Genomic DNA, 21612 nt, shown 5'->3' on the forward strand with positions numbered 1-21612 from the left:
CATACTTAAATGGTTAAAACACATTGTTTGTGTCACATTATCAGCTCATTTATAATAAAGTTCATTTCAGTCCATCAAAGTTCATTAAGTCAAAAGAAAACATACATTTCACTATCAGAATGTTTTTTTGTACACATGATATATTTTTGCTGTTTTTTCCTGGTTTATTGATATATAACAATCCTTTCTTTAAAAAGACAACAACCATATTTTGTTAAACATTATTATAAATGTAGGTTGGTCTTATAATTTTACTAAAAACAAGGCAAGCTTCTTTTAATAGACCAAAATACAAGACAGGCTTTTTGTTGGACCAAAACCAAGACAGACTTTTTAATTGTCCAAAAACAAGGTTAATTCTAAATGGATCCAAAACAAAGCAGACTTTTTAATTGTCCAAAAACAAGGTTAATTTTAAATGGATCCAAAACAAAGCAGACTTTTTAATTGTCCAAAAACAAGGTTAATTCTAAATGGATCAAAAACAATGCAGACTTTTTAATTGTCCAAAAACAAGGTTAATTCTAAATGGATCCAAATCAAAGCAGACTTTTTAATTGTCCAAAAACAAGGTTAATTCTAAATGGATCAAAAACAATGCAGACTTTTTAATTGTCCAAAAACAAGGTTAATTCTAAATGGATCCAAAACAATGCAGACTTTTTAATTGTCCAAAAACAAGGTTAATTCTAAATGGATCCAAAACAAAGCAGACTTTTTAATTGTCCAAAAACAAGGTTAATTCTAAATGGATCAAAAACAATGCAGACTTTTTAATTGTCCAAAAACAAGGTTAATTCTAAATGGATCCAAATCAAAGCAGACTTTTTAATTGTCCAAAAACAAGGTTAATTCTAAATGGATCAAAAACAATGCAGACTTTTTAATTGTCCAAAAACAAGGTTAATTCTAAATGGATCCAAAACAAAGCAGACTTTTTAATTGTCCAAAAACAAGGTTAATTCTAAATGGATCCAAAACAAAGCAGACTTTTTAATTGTCCAAAAACAAGGTTAATTCTAAATGGATCCAAAACAATGCAGACTTTTTAATTGTCCAAAAACAAGGTTAATTCTAAATGGATCCAAAACAATGCAGACTTTTTAATTGTCCAAAAACAAGGTTAATTCTAAATGGAACCAAAACAATGCAGACTTTTTAATTGTCCAAAAACAAGGTTAATTCTAAATGGATCCAAAACAATGCATGCCTTTTTAATGGACCAAATACAAGACAAGCTTTTATATACTGTTTTATTCAATCAATGAAAAGGCAACTGTGTTTTAATATTTTGGTACTCATTTTTTTTAAAATATAAAGAGGGATAATAAAAGAAACAAGAGCACTGCGGAGCTTTTGCAAATGGTCATCTGTTATTGTTTTCAGTCATATATATTAGCGGCATAACTCGATAATTATTATAGTGTACGGCCATACTCTAGGTGTATGTTTCATCTCAACCAAGTTTCATTTGAATATCTTCATTGTTTTTTGGGTTATGGCCAAGGTTAGAGGTTTTGCACGATGAACACCAAGACTATAACAATACCTGAACATTTTTTTTCTTCAAAATGATAAATATCAACAATTTGCAATTGGTGCCAGTTTAGATCACTCGAATACCAGTCATCTCCTGACATGATTTAAAAAAATGAGAATTATATAACAATTTATTTCGGGTCAGACAAATGGTTCTAAAAACAGAGTAAAAAAGATTAAAATTTGTTTTTTTCCTAGTCAAAATACACTTCTTGTTAATTTGAAATATGATTTAACGAAAGTTTGCAATATGAAGTGAGATCAGACTAAAAGAGGCCAAATTTCATCAAATTATGATAGTAAATTAGTAAAAATCAAAAAGTTAATTAACAAAAACCTTCGCCCTGCAGAAATTGTACCCCCCCCCCCCCCCACACACACAAAAGTGTCCTTTCAGAAAGACCAAGAGGACAGAAGTTCCCACTCACCACCATTTCCATTTTGGTGATGGACAGACACATTATGCCAATAACCAACACTAAAAGATATATATTTTTCATAGACAAAATCTTTCAGACATATTTGACCACTTACCGTATATACAATGACATCATCTCTATGACGTATATCTTCCACAAAAGGGTTAGCCTTTATGGGTATTGTTGCAAAAACAGTGGTCTTGGGGTGTTTAAGAATGTTGCTCACAGTCTGCATAAAGGACCTGCTGAATAGCTCCATCTTGCCTATCTCATCTATGACAACCACCCGTGTACATTCTGTTGGCTGAAAAACATGAAGAGATACAGTATATAACTGTTACAGTGTAATTCTGTACTTCTGACTTAACATGAAGTTGCAAACTTACCATGTAGTTGTTAACTGGAAATACTTGGAATAATACTGATGTTGTACACATTGTAATGCACTAGAAGACCAGTTTCATTTTTTGATTGAACACAATTTATATACAGATGTTAAAACTAAAAACTTTCCATGATTTTATCATACTCACCTGGCATACTCAATGAATAAATTATTTATTGTAAATAAATTGCCAATTGAATTCATAAAAAACGCCAAGCAAATAATGTAATGCATACCCCAATACCCTGCTATACCTTGATCTGTACTGTGAGATTTGGCTAGAAAAATCTTGTTAGCATGAATAATTAATGAGGCATGTAAACCTAAGCCATTTCAGGGGTTAATGCTAAACGACATCCAGTATCTGGAGGAGGCGGAGTCAAGGGCAGTTGTTTGTGTGACGTGTGCAAACGTCACAAAATCAAAATGGCTACCAAATCGACTAATGAGAATAATGTTTTTATGGCGTATGGACTATGGTCTACCGATTAAATATGCCAACGAACTAAATTTCGATTAGAAATAATCGAAAACGTCTTCCTTTGTCAATGCCAAAGATAGTAGATTTGAATAACCAGGTATTAAATTACATTGTAATATAAATTCGAGGTATTATGTAAACAGTAAAGCATGTCGTCGAGCGCTTTATTTAATACTTATTATTAATATTAATTATCATCTAAATTCATTATTTTGACAATTCATGGCAAACTAATATTAACTTATTATCTCTGTAATAGTGTATAGAAATATTGTAGAAGGTCACTATATGTAGAGCTCAGGTCTAGATCGCACAGTTCTAGTGTGTTCCTATTATGCGTTTGCTAGGACAACAAGTGGTTGAAATAAACAAAAGCCTGCAAGCCCTGCAGTTGTTAATTAACATAAGCCATCAAGCCCTGCACTTGTAAAATGTCATCCAGGCTTGCGCAAATTCTTGATTCTATATTGCCTCGTATACATGTCCCTATTATGTGTCTGGTAGCCAGAGGTCACTATGTATTCACCCTGACCTAGTATGTCCCTATAATGTGTCAACTAGGGCGACAACCAGTATCCAGAAGTCACTTTGTAGTCAACATTGACAAAGTATCTCCCTATTATGTGTCTCCTTAGGCGACAACCAGTATCCGGAGGTCACTATGTATCCAGCTCTGTCCTAGTTTGTCTCTATAATGTGTTGACTGGGGCGACAACCATTATCTGGAGTTCACTATGTATTCATCTCTGAGCTAGTATGTCCCTATAATGAGTCTACTAGGGTGACAACCAGTATCCGGAGGTCACTATTTATCCAGCTCTGACCTAGTATATCACTATAATTGACCTAGTTTGTCCCTATTATGTGTCTGCTAGGGTGACAACCAGCATCCGGAGGTCACTATATATTCATCTCTTACCTAGTATGCCCCTATAATGTGTCTACTAGGGCGACAACCAGTATCCGGAGGTAACTATGAATCCGGCTCTGACCTAGTTTGTCCCTATAATGTGTCTACTAGGGCGAAAACCAGTATCCGGAGGTCACTATGTATCCAGCTCTGACCTAATATGTCCCTATAATGAGTCTACTAGGGCGACAACCAGTATCAGGAGGTCACTATCTATCCGGCTCTGACCTAGTTTGTCCCTATAATGTGTCTACTAGGGCGACAACCGGTATCCAGAGGTCACTAAGTATTCAACTCTGATCTAGTATATGTCTACTAGGGCGACAACCAGTATCCGGAGGTCACTATGTATCCGGCTCTGTCCTAGTATTTCCCTATAATATGTATACTAGGGCGACAACCGGTATCCGGAGGTCACTATGTATTCATCTCTTACCTAGTATGTCCCTATAATGTGTCTATTAGGGCGACAACCAGTATCCGGAGGTCACTATGTATTCATCTCTTACCTAGTATGTCCCTATAATATGTCTACTAGGGCGACAACCAGTATCCGGAGATCACTATGTATTCATCTCTTACCTAGTATGTCCCTATAATGTGTCTACTCGTGCGACAACCAGTATCCGGAGGTCACTATGTATCCAGCTTTGGCCTAGTATGTTCCTATAATGTGTCTACTAGGGCGACAACCAGTATCCGGAGGTCACTATCTATCCGGCTCTGACCTAGTATATCACTATAATTGACCTAGTTTGTCCCTATTATGTGTCTGCTAGGGTGACAACCAGTATCCAGAGGTCACTATATATTCATCTCTTACCTAGTATGCCCCTATAATGTGTCGACTAGGGCGACAACCAGTATCCGGAGGTCACTATGAATCCGGCTCTGACCTAGTTTGTCCCTATAATGTGTCTACTAGGGCGACAACCAGTATCTGGAGGTCACTATGTATCCAGCTCTGACCTAGTATGTCCCTATAATGTGTCTACTAGGGCGACAACCAGTATCAGGAGGTCACTATCTATCCGGCTCTGACCTAGTTTGTCCCTATAATGTGTCTACTAGGGCGACAACCGGTATCCAGAGGTCACTAAGTATTCAGCTCTGACCTAGTATATGTCTACTAGGGCGACAACCAGTATCCGGAGGTCACTATGTATCCGGCTCTGTCCTAGTATGTCCCTATAATATGTCTACTAGGGCGACAACCATTATCTGTAGGTCACTATGTATTCATCTCTTACCTAGTATGTCCCTATAATGTGTCTATTAGGGCGACAACCAGTATCTGGAGGTCACTATGTATTCATCTCTTACCTAGTATGTCCCTATAATATGTCTACTAGGGCGACAACCAGTATCCGGAGATCACTATGTATTCATTTCTGACCTAGTTTGTCCCTATAATGTGTTTACTAGGACGACAACCAGTATCCGGAGGTCACTATTTATCCAGCTCTGACCTAGTATGTCACCAAAATATATCTACTAGGGCGACAACCAGTATCCGGAGGCCACTATGTATTCATTTCTGACCTAGTATGTGTCTACTAGGGCGACAACCAGTATCTGGAGGTCACTATGTATTCATCTCTGACTTATTATGAGTCTACTAGGACGACAACCAGTATCCGGAGGTCACTATGTATTCATCTCTGACCTAGTATGTGTCTACTAGAGCGACAACCAGTATCCGGAGGTCACTATGTATTCATCTCTTACCTAGTATGTCCCTATAATATGTCTACTAGGGCAACAACCAGTATCCGGAGGTCACTATGTATCCAGCTCTGACCTAGTATGTCCCTATAATGTGTCTACTAGGGCGACAACCAGTATCCGGAGGTCACTATGTATCCAGCTCTGACCTAGTATGTCCCTATAATGTGTCTACTAGGGCGACAACCAGTATCCGGAGGTCACTATCTATCCGGCTCTGACCTAGTTTGTCCCTATAATGTGTATACTAGGGCAACAACCGGTATCCAGAGGTCACTTTATTCAGCTCTGACCTAGTATATATCTACTAGGGCGACAACCAGTATCCGGAGGTCACTATGTATCCGGCTCTGTCCTAGTATTTCCCTATAATATGTCTACTAGGGCGACAACCAGTAACCGGAGGTCACTATGTATCCAGCTCTGACCTAGTATGTCCCTATAATGTGTCTACTAGGGCGACAACCAGTATCCGGAGTCACTATATATTCATCTCTTACCTAGTTTGTCCCTTTAATGTGTCTACTAGGGCGACAACCAGTATCCTGTGGTCACTATATATTCATCTCTTACCTAGTATGTCCCTTTAATGTGTCTACTAGGGCAACAACCAGTATCCGGAGTCACTATATATTCATCTCTTACCTAGTATGTCCCTTTAATGTGTCTACTAGGGCGACAACCAGTATCCGGTGGTCACTATTTATCCAGCTCTGACCTAGTATGTCCCTAAAATATGTCGACTAGGGCGACAACCAGTATCCGGAGGTCACCATGTATTCATCTCTTACCTAGTATGTCCCTATAATGTGTCTACTAGGGCGACAACCAGTATCCGGAGGTCACTATGTATCCAGCTCTGACCTAGTATGTCCCTAAAAAATGTCTACTAGGGCGACAACCAGTAACCGGAGGTCACCATATATTCATCTCTTTCCTAGTATGCCCCTATAATGTGTCTACTAGGGCGACAACCAGTATCCGGAGGTCACTATCTATCCGGCTCTGACCTATTTTGTCCCTATAATGTGTCTACTAGAGCGACAACCAGTATCCGGAGGTCACTATGTATTCATCTCTGACCTATAATGAGTCTACGAGGGCGACAACCAGTATCCGGAGGTCACTATGTATTCATCTCTGACCTAGTATGTGTCTACTAGGGCTACAACCAGTATCCGGAGGTCACTATGTATTCATCTCTTACCTAGTATGTCCCTATAATATGTCTACTAGGGCGACAACCAGTATCCGGAGGTCACTATGTATTCATCCCTGACCTAGTATGTACCTATAATGTGTCTTCTAGGGGGACAACCAGTATCCGGAGGTCAATATGTATTCATCTCTTACCTAGTATGTCCCTTTAATGTGTCTACTAGGACGACAACCAGTATCCGGAGGTCACTATGTATCCATCTTTTACCTAGTATGTCCCTATAATGTGTCTACTAAGGCGACAACCAGTATCCGGAGGTCACTATTTATCCAGCTCTGTCCTAGTATGTCCCTATTATGTGTCTACTAGGGCGACAACCAGTATCCGGAGGTCACTATTTATCCAGCTCTGTCCTAGTTTGTCCCTATAATGTGTCTACTAGGGCGACAACCAGTATCCGGAGGTCACTATTTATCCAGCTCTGTCCTAGTTTGTCCCTATAATGTGTCTACTAGGGCGACAACCAGTATCCGGAGGTCACTATGTATCCAGCTCTGTCCTAGTTTGTCCCTATAATGTGTCTACTAGGGGGACAACCGGTATCAGGAGGTCACTATGTATCCAGCTCTGTCCTAGTTTGTCCCTATAATGTGTCTACTAGGGCGACAACCCGTATCAGGAGGTCACTATGTATCCATCTCTTACCTAGTATGTCCCTATAATGTGTCTACTAGGGCGACAACCGTTATCCGGAGGTCACTATGTATCCATCTCTTACCTAGTACATGTGTATGTCCCTATAATATGTCTACTAGGGCGACAACCGGTATCCGGAGGTCACTATGTATCCATCTCTTACCGAGTATGTCCCTATAATATGTCTACTAGGGCGACAACTGGTATTCGGAGGTCACTATGTATCCATCTCTTACCTAGTATGTCCCTATAATATGTCTACTAGGGCGACAACCAGTATCCGGAGGTCACTATGTATCCATCTCTTACCTAGTATGTCCCTATAATGTGTCGACTAGGGCGACAACCGGTATCCGGAGGTCACTATGTATCCATCTCTAACCTAGTATGTCCCTATAATGTGTCTACTAGGGCGACAACCAGTATCCGGAGTCACTATATATTCATCTCTTACCTAGTATGTCCCTTTAATGTGTCTACTAGGGCGACAACCAGTATCCGGAGGTCACTATGTAGTCATCTCTGACTTAGTATGTGTCTACTAGGGCGACAACCAGTATCCAGAGGTCACTATGTATTCAGCTCTGTCCTAGTTTGTCCCTATAATGTGTCTACTAGGGCGACAATTATTATGTGTTTCATTTGGCGACAACCAGTATCCGGAGGTCATTCTTCCTCTCTGGCCTAGTATGTCCCTAATGTGTTGACTAGGGTGACAACCAGTATCCGGAGGTCACTATGTATTCCTCTCTGGCCTAGTATGTCCCTATAATGTGTCTACTAGGGCGACAACCAGTATCCGGAGGTCACTATGTATCCAGCTCTGAACTAGTATGTCCCTAATGTGTTGATTAGTGTGACAACCAATATCCGGAGGTCACTATGTATTCCTCTCTGGCCTAGTATGTCCCTGATGTGTTGACTAGGGTGACAACCAGTCACTTTATGTTTGGTTAGTGCTCACTAAGCCGGACATGTAGGTTTCATTGTACTTTGATTTTCTCCACAACACAAGACCACACTCTAGTTAAAGTTAAATGTTAACAAGCTTTTGCTATTACTCATTTTGCAGTTGGACACATTTGTTTGAAGTTGTGGATCTTGAGACTCTGGAGCAACTCTCATTGTGTCATGATGGTAGGGGACACAGGGCTGGCTTCTTTGTGGAGATGGTTGTTGTCACAGAAAGGAGCGAGGACAAGTCACACATAAGGCACGTGTTCCAGTGCGGCCCCTGGCTGGACTCGCACAACGATAACTGCCACATGGAGACGATGCTGAGAATGATTGGTAAGTACTTGGCTGAGAATGATTAGTACATACTTGGCTCAGAATGTACTTGGCTGTGAATTATTTATAGACCTCTCCTCAGAATGATTGGTACACACTTTGTTGAGAATCATTGGTATGTACTTGGCTTAAACTATTTGGTACATACATTGTTTAGAATGATCAGTACTTACTAGACTCAAAATGTTGTTTATAAAGATTATGCGCTGTTCTTGTGTAAGAAACGTTGTTTAATTTTGTAGTGTACTGTTCTTCGAAAATTTTGTGATGCTTTGATGGAATTAAAAAATAATGTTTAAGTGAATAAAAGTAATAACATTCAGATGTCATTAACACAAAAAACAACCATCAACAAAGGAAAAGAAAAAATCCAGTTCACACTTTATAAACTTTTATTTCAAAAACCATTTCAACTGAAAGTTACCAAAAACAAAACAAAACTGAAAGTTTGAGGTAGATCACCACCTTTTGATTAAAAGTAAATCAGGCACCCCCAGCATGATTGTGAAAGAAGAATTTATTCACTAGCCATTCAACAGTTGTTTTATTAATCCTAAATTAGGTTGCTCATGTACAGTGACTGTGAAGACTAGCGAGGGTAAAAGGACGGCCACCACAGGGAAGGTTCAAATCACCATGTATGGCACCAGTGGCCACACTGCAGCCCTCCTCCTCTCATCTTTAGAACCTGGGACTCTGGCATTCACTTCCAGGGCCAAGTCTGAGTTCCATATCAGCACCGGGCAGGTTTGCCGAGTAACCAAGATCCGACTAGAATGTGACAACTCTGGCTCTAAACCTGACTGGAGGCTTGATTATGTATGATATTGCTGATTTTATTGTGCATTCCTTTTGATTAACTTAAGCCACTAGAAGCTAAGTATAATGATCATTATGAGAATCGTGATTTGTACTAACATACATCGCCCTAAAATCCTATAATGGGCCATAGTTCTATATCTGTTCTGTAAATAATACATGACATCTGAGATTGTTATTTAGCCTTTCTATTAATTCTCTGTCTTGCACTTTGTCTTTGTACTTAGGTGTGAATGTATGATGAGGATAGCAGTGATAAGCTTATGTACTTCGTCGACCACTGGCTTGCCCTTGACAAAGTTGATGGTTCAATCTGTAGAGGACTACCAGCAGTACGTAAAGGCACCCCTAGCCTGCCAGGTCCATATAAATATTCCTTGTACTTAATTAAAGCTGCACTCTCACAGATGTACCGTTTTTACAACTTTTTTATTTTATTGTCTTGGAAAGAGCAAATCTTTGCATAAATATCTGCATACCAATGATAAAAGAATGTTGAAGATCAAATCAGACTTTAATATTTCTGTTTCATGGCTTAAAGCGTTACTAACGGTTTAAGAAAAATGCACAAAACATCAATTTTTGAACTTAATATGAAAATCTGCGATCTATTTTTTTGTCAGGAGTCTTGTATAACTGGTTTCCATGCATTTTCGCAAAAAAAGTGGCTCATTCCAAGACAAAAAATAAAAAAGTTGTCAAAATGTTCAATCTGTGAGAGTGCAGCTTTAAACTTCCCACATAATGTTGGGTATTAAGTACTGGTATTAATGTTAATTGCTTTGTATCAAGAAAGAATTCATTTGATTTTTTGGAGTTAGCTTGTGTCCTCTACTGCGTTTATACAGTATAAATGCTCAAACAAATCTTAAGTGTTAGTAAACAGGCATTTGTTGACAAGCCTGTTTGCGGTGAGTGAGACATAGTTATCACAATGGGGGTTCCGTGTTTTTGCGTGCATGCATGTGTGTCCGTAGGTAAATGCAGACTGAATTTGTCCCAGCTGTTTCTTGACTGTGCATTATAGGATTTTCTAAAAACTTGCCATGAAGGTCCACCATGGTGAGGTGGTGTGTTTCGCGCACAAGAAGCAGGTCTGTATGTCAAAGGTCAAGGTCATGATTAGAGGTCAAAGGTTGAAATGATCCTTGTCTGGGCTGTATCTTGACCATAGGATAGGATTTTCAAACAACTTGCCATGAAGGTACACCATGATGAGGTGGTGTGTTACACAAAAGACCAAGGTCTGTTCATTAAAGATTAAAGTCACACTTACAACTTAAATGTCAAAATGAGTACTGTTGATGGGACTGGTTTAGACTGATCCATATCAGGGCTGTAACTTTACCATGCATTATTGGATTTTCAAAAAAACATGCTGAGGCGTAGTGCCACAGGTCACATGTATTTTTCAACTCCATGTTATTCTGTAATGCAATTGCATTGAAGAGAAATATCTGTGTCAAAGTTTCTTTCACATGTCGCCATTTGGCGTATAGTTGTTATCAGCCTGTGATGGGATCATAATTTTGATTCTGAAATTTAAACCATGATTTTCAGTGTTACGCTATGTGGTTGCTGTGACAACAGGAAGTTGGATGCTGGAGTGGACAGTGCAAATTTTTATACTCAATCTGATTGGTGTAGATGTAGATATTGGCTTGAGGGAGGGTACCTCACTGGAGCCATTTCTAAAAGTTGGGAAAAAATGAAAATGAAGTGACCTTCGGCAGTCTTGATCAGGTAACTACAAATGTATAGTTTAATATTCCTTTTTGAAAATAAAGTAATTAATGTGAGAAAGTGCTATGTACATCACTTTATTGGTGGATTCCTTGAGCTAGGTTGGTCTGATAAGATTTAAGCAGTATTCAAGATGACAAACATGAAGTGTTTATCCTGTCCAAGTTTAGCTCGACTATTCGAAGAATAAGGAGGACTTTACTACTCACGTCGGCGTCTGGTTAAAGTATAAGGGCAAGTTGGGATTTTCATTTAAAACTTCAATACCCATCATTCAATTCATTTAATACTTTACAAAATTGTTCAAGGCCATCACATAATGAGGTTAGATAACTCCATATTATCATTTATACATATTATGGCCCCTGATTGACTATGGAACTTAGGTTTTAGTTTTAGGGCAGGTTGGGATATTTATTAATAACTTCTTTATCCTTCATTCAATTGACTTAATTATCCCCCGCCTATGAAATAGGGAGGGGGATATTGAAATGGCGTTGTCCGTCCATCCTTCCGTCCGTCCGTCCGTCTTTCCTTTCGTCCGTCCTTCCTTCCGTCCGTCCGTCACCTGCGTTTTCTCAGTAACTAGCCGGTATAATTTCATGAAACTTAAAATAAATATGAACCACTATACTGGAATGATGCCCGTCAAAAAAAAAAATTGATTGGTCAATTGTCCTTGGAGTTATTGCCCTTGATTTTTTGAAAAATGCACATTCACAGCCATTTCTCAGTCACTAGCTGGCAGAATTTCATGAAACTTAAAATAAATATGAATTACTATACTGGGATGATGCCTGTTCATTTTTTTTTGGATTGGTCAATTGTACTTGGAGTTATTGCCCTTGATTTTTTGAAAAACTCATTTACAGCCATTTCGCAGTAACTAGTTGGTAGAAATTCTTGAATCTTGAAATAAATATGAACCAACATACTGCGATGATGCCTGTTTATTTATATTTTGGATTGTGTAATTTCTATATGAGTTATTTGCCCTTGATTTATTAAAAGATCCATGTTGCAGCCTTTTCTATGCAACCAGCTGGTAGAATTTCATGACACTTCGAATAAATAAGAACCAACATACTGTGATGATGCCTGTCTATTTTTGTTTTGGATTGGTCAATTTTCCTTAGAGTTATTGCCCTTGATTTATTAAAAAATCATTGTTTGCAGCCGTTTCTCAGTAAAACCAATGTGCTTATCTTATTCTTTTTGAGATTTTTTTTAACCTTCAAGCACAAACAAGCCATCAAGCACAAACAAGCCATCATTGGCGGGGGGATATCTTTTCACTGAAAATGCTTGTTAATACTTCAACAGTTGTTCGGGATTATTACACAATAAGGTTACATAACTCCATATTATCTTTAATACAAGTTATGGCCCCTTAAGGAACTTAGGTTAAAGTTTTAGGGCAGGTTCAAGTAGGGCAAGTTGGGATTTTAATAAAAAAAACTTCTATACCCTTCATTCACTTGACTAAATACGTCACAGAATTATTGATGACCATATTACAACAAGGTTACCTAACTACATTTTAACCTTGATTACAAATTATGGCCCTTGGTTGATTTTTTTTTTTTTTCTGTTGCACATTTTCATATTCTTAACCAGGTTTTGACAAAGGGAAAACTATTTATTAAAATGACTTGTGTCATTGTTCGGGCAGGCTAGTGGGAGGGCAGCGTCAAAGTCACCTTATGTATCGAATAATTTTAGCTAGGTTTGGCATCTAGTCACCAAACTTGGTATATAGGAAGAGTTTATGGAGACCTTTCATGGGATTGCGTTTGAGGCCCCTGATCAAGGTCAAGGTCAAAGTTACTATTTATAGAAAAATGGTTAGTATTAAATAACTTAAGTAAGGGTCGACATTTTGCGACCAAACTTAGTTTATATATATATATATATGAAGATTTTTCCAGAGACCTTTTAAGAGATTATGTTTTAGGCCCCAAGAGTTATGGTCAAATGCAAATTGTTTGGTGTACATTAATCCTATGGGTGAGAACACATCTAAATGTGCCAAGTACAAAAATACTTTTGTTATGATATACCATCAAATTCTTGTGTCAGAGTTTAGACCCGTATGATTTTGACCTTTGATACTTTTAAGATCAAGAGAGCATCATGGAGAAACACCAGAGAAAGGGAATTCAAGACAAAAAACACCAAAGGATGTGCTTTCAAAGAAAGGTAAAAAAAGATAAGCCTTTATTGATGAATTATATTAAGTTTCACATAAAAAAATCCGGATTGTGCAAGAACTCCAAACATATTCTGGAAGTTAACGAAGATGGCTCTATAGAGATAATGAAATTATATTTTTATGAGGCCAATTCTTTGGATGCTGTTAACACAAATTGTAAGTAAAATGTTCAATTTGTGTTTTGTAAACCCTAAAACAAGTGTATTATTACTTCTGGAAGGTTCTTTAATCTTAAGTTTGTGGAAATGGTCTTGATTCAGGCACAAAATGTAAGGTGCCATGGTAATAAAAAATATTTTTTATAAAAAATGATAAAAATATTTGGATGATAAACAGTGAATAACATGGTTTGCCTCAAACTGTATTTGTTTTTGGTTGGTTAATGCAATTTAATATCTACCTTGTAGGTTGCAAAACATGAAAGAAAAGAATGAAAGCCTAGTGCAGTTCTTGATGTCTAAGGAAGTCAAGGTAATGTAATTTTTTGTCACATAGTGACAAGGTGAGCTTTTGTGATCACAATTTGTCCGGCGTCCGTCCGTAAACTTTTACTTTAAACAACATCTCCTCATAAACCGCTTAGCCAATTTCATCCAAACTTCACAGGAATGTTCCTTGGGTGGTCCCCTTTGAAAATTGTTCAAAGAATTGAATTCCATGCAGAACTCTGATTGCCATGACAATGGAAAGGAAAAACTTTAAAAATCTTCTTCTCCCAAACCACAAGGCTTAGGCCGTTGATATATGGTAGGTAGGATCACCAAATGGTCCTCTACCAAGATTGTTCAAATTATGGCCCTTGGGTCAAAATTGGCCCCGCCCCGGGGGGTCATGGATTTTCTCTATATGTTTATAGTGAAAACTTAAAAAATCTTCTCCTCTGAACTTACTTGGCCTAGAGCTTAGATATTTGTCATGATTCATCGTCTAGTGAACCTCTACAAAGTTTGTTCAAATTATGGCCCTGTGGTCAAAATTGGCCCCGCCCCGGGGTGTCATGGGTATGCTCTATATGTTTATAGTTAAAACTTCAAAAATCTTCTCCTCTGAACTTACTTGGACTAGAGCTTAGATATTTGGCATGATTCATCGTCTAGTGGACCTTTACAAAGATTGTTCAAATTATGGCCTTGGGGTCAAAATTGGCCCCGCCCCGGGGGGTCATGGGTTTTCTCTATATGTTTGTAGTGAAAACTTCAAAAATCTTCTCCTTTGAACTTACTCGGACTAGAGCTTAGATATTTGGCATGATTCATCGTCTAGTGGACCTCTACCAAGATTTTTCAAATTATGGCCTTGGGGTCAAAATTGGCCCCGCCCCGGGGGGTCATGGGTATACTTGATATGTTTATAGTTTATAAAACTTCAAAAATCTTCTCCTCTGAACTTACTTGGACTAGAGCTTAGATATTTGGCATGATTCATCGTCTAGAGGACCTCTACAAAGATTGTTCAAATTATGGCCTTGGGGTCAAAATTGGCCCCGCCCCGGGGGGTTAGGGTATTCTCTATATGTTTATAGTGAAAACTTCAAAAATCTTCTCCTTTGAACTTACTTGGACTAGAGCTTAGATATTTGGCATGATTCATCGTCAAGTGGACCTCTACAAAGATTGTTCAAATTATGGCCTTGGGGTCAAAATTGGACCCGCCCTGGGGGGTCATGGGTATACTTGATATGTTTATAGTTAAAACTTCAAAAATCTTCTCCTCTGAACTTACTTGGACTAGAGCTTAGATATTTGGCATGATTCATCGTCTAGTGGACCCCTACAAAGATTGTTCAAATTATGGCCTTGGGGTCAAAATTGGCCCCACCCCCTTCGGGGGTCATGGGTTTTCTCTATATGTTTATAGTGAAAACTTCAAAAATCATCTCCTCTGAACTTACGTGGCTTAGAGCTTAGATATTTGGCATGATTCGTCGTCTAGTGGACCTCTACAAAGTTTGTTCAAATTATGGCCCTGGGGTCAAAATTGGCCACACCCCGGGGCTTATGGGTTTTCTCTATATGTGTTATAGTGAAAACTTAAAAAATCTTCTCCGAACTCACAAAGACAAGTAACGTCTTAATTTAAACTGGATAACATATTTAGTACACATACCAATTTTCAATATGGGCCACATACAACAATTAATAACAAATATATAGATACACAAGTAAAATCAAGTAGTGACAAGAGCTTAGATATTTGGCATGATATATCATATAGTTGACTTGTACCAATATTGTTCAATCTTTGGCCCTGGGGTCAAAAAATGGCCCCACCCGCGCGGTCATGGGTTTCCTTATATATGTATATGATGAAAACTTATAAAATCTTCTTCTCCGAAACCAAAATGCGAAGGCCTTAGATATTTGGTATGAAGCATTGTTTATCGGACCACTATTAAGATTGTTCAAACTTTAGCCCTGGGGTCAAAATTGGCCACGCCCCGTGTTCATAGGCTTAGGTTTTCAATATTTTTTTATAGTCTTATATAATAAAACTTTCAAAATCCTCTTCTCCAAAATATAAGACTTAGAGCTTTCATATTTGGTATATAGTGTTACCTAGTGGACCTACACCAAAGGTATTCAAATTATTGTCCCGGGGTCAAATTGGCCTTGCTCAGGGGTCATTTGTTTTTACATTGTCTTGTCACTTAAACATCTTTTCCTCTGAAAGTAAAGGTCAGAATGACTCCATACTTGATATGTAGCATCCTTACATGGTCCTCTCTCAACTTTGTTCAAATGGTTTTGTTTGCCCCCTTTTAGGGGTCACCAGAGCAAAAAATAGAAAAACCTTTAAACAACTTGATCTTATTAACTGCTTGATGGATCTTCAAGTCTGAAGCATCCTAGCATGGGCCTCTGTCAGGTCTTTTCAAATAATTTTTACAATAGAGTAATCTCATATTATTCATTTCAGGCCAACCTACTGATTATATGCAAGGCAAACAGGCAAGCAATCTTTACACTATCTTCACTGGGCTGTCACAGAGAGCCAAGAGAGCCATACAACATAGTGGATTTGGTCCTATTGATGATGATGAACAGGTACATTTGTTGATTTGGCTTACTGAATTTGATAACATTTATGTGTAGATTTGGCTTTTGTTATCCTTTGTGTAAGAGTTTTTAGTTCTAAAATTATTAGGATAAATGCTATCTGATCCTTCTAAGGCAAATATATGTGTCTTATTAGTATCCTATTTTTAGCTCGACTATTCGAAGAATAAGGAGAGCTATCCTAGTCACCCAAGCGTTGGCGTAACCACTTATGTTAAAGTTTGCGTACCACCTCAAATATTTTCAAAGTCCATTGACATATGGCTTTGAAACTTTGCACACTTGTTCACCATCATGCCCCCAACCTGTACACATGAGGGGGTAACCCCATCAAGCATTTTGACAAAATTATGCCCATTTTTCTACTTAGAATTTATGTTAAAGTTTGCGTACCACCTCAAATATTTTCCAATTCAATTTATGTAAATATCTCGGCACATCATGTATTGCATTGAAATCTAATCTAACAGTGATCCATGCATGTTTCGCCAAAACTTTTTAATCCATACACTGAAATTAGTATGTGGAAATAACTGTTTTGGTCTGTGTATTCCTTGGTCTTTAAAAATAGTGTGATACTAAGAAAGTTTTATTTGGTTAATTTTTTTCTATAAGATTTTGTAGGAAATGAAAATGCAAAAGTTATAAAGTAAAGATATGATTGTTATTGAATATTATTAATTATAACTGTTATGTTCTGAAAGTCTAAATTCTTATTTAATCTACATATTTTATGTCCAACAGGTGTGAGGTGCACTAAGGAGGAGATTGAGGTCATCATTCATAAGGAGTTTCAGGGCTATCGAAAGGACATACCAAAGTGAATCCATTTCATGATTAATGTCGTAATTTCCCTTTTTAACGGAGAGTGAAACTCAAGGAGGATTTAAACCAGTTAATAGCGCCAAACCTCATGCTTGCCGGGCACCAAAAATATTAAAGGAATGATCATTTGTGCATTATTAGCAGTGAAATCATTTTACATTTATCGATGCTAAGGAAATCAGTTTCTTACATATCAAAAATGTATTTATTTTGTCTTTGCTCATTGACATATATTACCTATTTTTCGGCATGAAATTTGATTTTTTCTTAAATCGTCCATTCGTTGTTGCATGTTTGCATGGTTTATATGATAATAAACACCATGCATAATTGTTTACCATATGAATTGAATTAATTGAAGTTAAAGGCAAACAAGAAGGCAAACAAGGAAACAGGTACTTTTACTGTTTACCATAACAGTGTGTGTGTGTGTGTGTGTGTGTGTGTGTGTGTGTGTGTGTGTGTGTGTGTGTGTGTGTGTGCTTCGTCTACCTTTTATTCCTTTGTATGTTATCTGCCTCAATTAATTGAAGTTAAAGGCAAACAAGAAGGCAAACAAGGAAACAGGTACTTTTACTGTTTACCATAACAGTGTGTGTGTGTGTGTGTGTGTGTGTGTGTGTGTGTGTGCTTCGTCTACCTTTTATTCCTTTGTATGTTATCTGCCTCCTTTTATCTGTGTGTGAGTGGGTGTGTATATAAGCACATGTGCGTGCGTGATCTCACTCTAAATCGGTGTGTGTACATGCTTGTTCTACCGCTATATTTCTCTTCGTGTTTCTTTGCCTGTGCTTATGCATGCTTCTTCTACCTCTCTAACTGGAGGTGTATGTTCTATTCCTCTGTTGTCCTTAGTGTGTCTGTTATATCTATTTCTATTCGTTCATCTTTTTTTCTCCCTCTATCTTCCTCAGTCTCGTGTTGCCATTCACAGTCTATCATATATGTTATAACTTGATACCTGATTGTATAAATATTATGTATAAAACCAATAAAATGATATAACGTTGTACTATTTGCAATTGTATTTCATCACTTGGCCATTTGCATAAGATTTAAGGTTCATGATTGCTTCTTGGTTGTCACCAAAAAGAGCAATATTAGGGAAACATTTAGCCTCCCTACTTGGAGTTAAGGTGTACACCATTTCACCACATTAAAAACGTATAAGTACGGACCCATGAACAGCATCATTTTAAACAAAAATGATAAGGCCCTTTTAAGGGGTATGAAGTGATGGTAATACTACAGTTGCTGATGGACAGACGGACAAAATGTTAATAGAATAATGCCATACATTTATTGACACCACACTCAATTACCACATTGTAAGAACAAATGTCCTCGGTAAACCTCTTAACTATCGAGTCAAAGATGAGCCTATCTAGACCTGCCTACTGCTTGTCGCCTTATTGATAGCATAATAGAGACATTCTAGTCTTTGTATATGTAATGACCTCAGTCTTCTGGCTCTCTCCTGAGAAGAAATTAATGCGGACGATCTAGTCTCGAACTGAACAAATAATAACATCCGTCTACTGTGTCCCCCTAATAGGCATAGGTACATTAAAGGAAAATACTAGACGTGAGCTGATCATAAAGTGACATCCACCTGCAGGTTGAAGCCATAGGAGACATACTTTTATAATGACATACCAGACCTCAGCTGAACATATTGTGACATCCGCCAATTGGTTGTCGCCTTGCACAATACATTAAAGAGACATTCCAGGCTTAAACTGTAAATATAATGTCGCATGGGAAGACTCTAATACGGAAGCTATAGTCTTTAACGCTCATAATATGGACATACGAGACTTCAGCTAAACAATGACCTTCGCTTTCTGGTTGTCTTCCTAACAGGCTCATTATATGGGCATACGAGACCTCAGCTGAACAATGACCTCCGCCTTCTGGTTGTCTTTCTAATAGGCTCATTATATAGACATACGAGACCTCAGCTGAACACTGACCTCCGCCTACTGGTTGTCGTCCTAATGGGCTCATAATATGGACATACGAGACCTCAGCTGAACAATGACCTCCGCTTACTGGTTGTCTTCCTAATAGGCTCATAATATGGACATACGAGACCTCAGCTGAACAATGACCTCCGCCTACTGGTTGTCATCCCAATAGGCTCATTATATGGACATACGAGACCTCAGCTGAACAATGACCGCCTACTGGTTGTCGTCCTAATAGGCACATAATAAGGACAAACGAGACCTCAGCTGAACATTGACCTCCGCCTACTGGTTGTCTTCCTAATAGGCTCATAATATGGACATACGAGACCTCAGCTGAACAATGTCATCCGCCTACTGGTTGTCGTCCTAATAGGCACATAATAAGGACATACGAGACCTCAGCTGAACAATGACCTCCGCCTGCTGGTTGTCGCCCTAATAGGCACATAATAAGGACATACGAGACCTCAGCTGAACAGTGACCTCCGCTTACTGGTTGTCGCCCTAATAGGCACATAATAAGGGCATACGAGACCTCAGCTGAACAATGACCCCCTACTGGTTGTCTTTCTTATAGGTATAGAGGACAATGACCTCCGCCTTCTGGTTGTCTTCCTAATAGGCACATAATATGGACATACGAGACCTCAGCTGAACAATGACCGCCTGCTGGTTGTCTTTCTTATAGGTATAGAGGACAATAACCTCCGCCTTCTGGTTGTCTTCCTAATAGGCTCATAATATGGACATACGAGACCTCAGCTGAACAATGTCATCCGCCTACTGGTTGTCGTCTTAATAGGCTCATAATATGGACATACGAGACCTCAGCTGAACAATGTCATCCGCCTACTGGTTGTCGTCTTAATAGGCTCATAATATGGACATACGAGACCTCAGCTGAACAGTGACCTCCGCCTACTGGTTGTCGTCCTAATAGGCTCATAATAAGGACATACGAGACCTCAGCTGAACATTGACCTCCGTCTACTGGTTGCCACCCCAATAGACACATAATAATGACATACTATCCCTCGGCCGAACAAAAAGTGATCTTCGCCTTCTGGTTGTCGCCTTATACAATATATTAAATGGATATTATAGTCTAAAACTGTATATCTAACGGCCTCCGTTTACTAGTTATCGCCTTAAACAATACATAATATGGACATTCTAGACTTCAACTGTATATTTAATGACCTCCGTAAAACGGTTGTCGCCAAAATAGGCACATAATAGGGACATACTAGACATCGGCTGAACATACAGTTACTGTCTACTGGCTGTCGCCTTCTACAATACATTAAAGGGGCATTCTAGTCTTGAACTGTATATTTATTGTCCTCCGTCTACTGGTCGTCAAATTGGAAGATCCTTATACGAACGTTCTTGTCTTGAGCTGAACACATAATAACCTCCGTCTACTGGTTGTCGCCATAAAAGACACAGGGACATACTAGACTTCAGCTGAACATAATGTTACCTCCGTTTACTGGTTGTTGCCTTGAAAGACCCTAATACGGACGTTATATAGTCTTGAACTGAACACATAATGACATCCGACTTCTGGTTATCGCCTTGGCGGACCCTTATACGGACGTTCTAGTCTTGAACGGAACTCATAATGACCTCCGTTTACTGGTTATCGCCTTAGATATATAAATAGTAACCTCCGCCTACTGGTTGTTGCCTTATAAAATACATCATACGGACGTTATAGTCTTGAACTGAACACACACATAATGTACTCAGTCTACTAGTTGTCTTCATTTTACGGACCTACATTTTAGGGATATTATAGTCTTGAATTGTATATTAAATGACCCTCGCCTACTGGTTGTCACCTAAGGAGACACAAACATGGGGAACAAAGCCTGAGCTGAACATATAGTGACCTCCGCCTACTGATTGTCGCTTTAAGATACTTTTTGAGGGACATTTAAGGCCTGCGCTGAACATAATTATAGTGACCTCAGTCTAATGGTTATCGACTTAAGAGAAAACACTTGGACATATTAGGCCTGAGCTGAATATAAAAAACCTCGACCTGCTGATTGTTACCTTAGGAGACACTATAGGTTTGAGCTGAGCCTATATTGACCTTCTTCTACCGGTTGTTGTAACTTGTAATGGTTGTCCTTCTATACGACACTATAGGGGATACGATGACGAATATTGTTTTTCTACAGTATTGACAAAAATCACGGTGACATTTTGTTATTTTACCTAGAATGCATTTTTTTAAATAAAGATGTTACGGGTTGCGAAATACAACGTATATGGACTTTCTACGTTTAGCTATACGTCTATATGGTTATATTCTAATAAGGCCTATATGTACGCACAAGGGGCCGTATCTAAATTGGTACAGTACCTATTAAAT

At 38.5% G+C, this 21612-nt stretch overlaps 2 protein-coding genes across 4 annotated transcripts in view; one reads left to right on the forward strand and one right to left on the reverse strand.

Annotated features, from left to right (window-relative positions):
* Positions 1-21612, reverse strand: part of LOC128208053 (cancer-related nucleoside-triphosphatase-like) — a 30401-nt gene that overhangs the window by 1455 nt on the left and 7334 nt on the right. The window contains exon 4 of the mRNA XM_052911365.1: positions 2074-2262. Within this exon, the coding sequence (XP_052767325.1) occupies positions 2074-2262 (189 nt within the window). The remainder of the gene's footprint in view (positions 1-2073; positions 2263-21612) is intronic.
* On the forward strand, positions 2728-18271 carry LOC128208054 (lipoxygenase homology domain-containing protein 1-like). 3 transcript variants are annotated; one of them, XR_008256835.1, is made up of 9 exons: positions 2728-2921; positions 8387-8604; positions 9167-9423; positions 9651-9755; positions 10984-11166; positions 13286-13365; positions 13786-13849; positions 16295-16422; positions 17179-18271. XR_008256835.1 is itself a non-coding variant. In XM_052911366.1 (3 exons), the coding sequence occupies exons 2-3, from the start codon at positions 8484-8486 to the stop codon at positions 9427-9429; spliced, it is 384 nt and encodes a 127-aa protein (XP_052767326.1). In that variant the 5' UTR covers positions 2731-2921; positions 8387-8483; the 3' UTR covers positions 9430-9621. The 3 variants fall into 3 exon arrangements, 1 of the variants encoding a protein (XP_052767326.1); XR_008256834.1 differs by having other exon boundaries at positions 2729-2921; positions 9651-9783; XM_052911366.1 differs by lacking the exons at positions 9651-9755; positions 10984-11166; positions 13286-13365; ... (1 more) ...; positions 16295-16422; positions 17179-18271 and having other exon boundaries at positions 2731-2921; positions 9167-9621.

Source organism: Mya arenaria, chromosome 11, assembly GCF_026914265.1.
Source record: "Mya arenaria isolate MELC-2E11 chromosome 11, ASM2691426v1".
Classification (NCBI taxonomy): Eukaryota; Metazoa; Mollusca; class Bivalvia; order Myida; family Myidae; genus Mya; species Mya arenaria.

Bases quoted from the DNA above. Each gene is read 5' to 3' on its own strand.
- LOC128208054 (XM_052911366.1), top strand. From the start codon at position 8,484: ATGGTTGTTGTCACAGAAAGGAGCGAGGACAAGTCACACATAAGGCAC. The intron at 8,605-9,166 runs GTAAGTACTTGG...ATCCTAAATTAG, and splicing joins GACGATGCTGAGAATGATTG to GTTGCTCATGTACAGTGACT.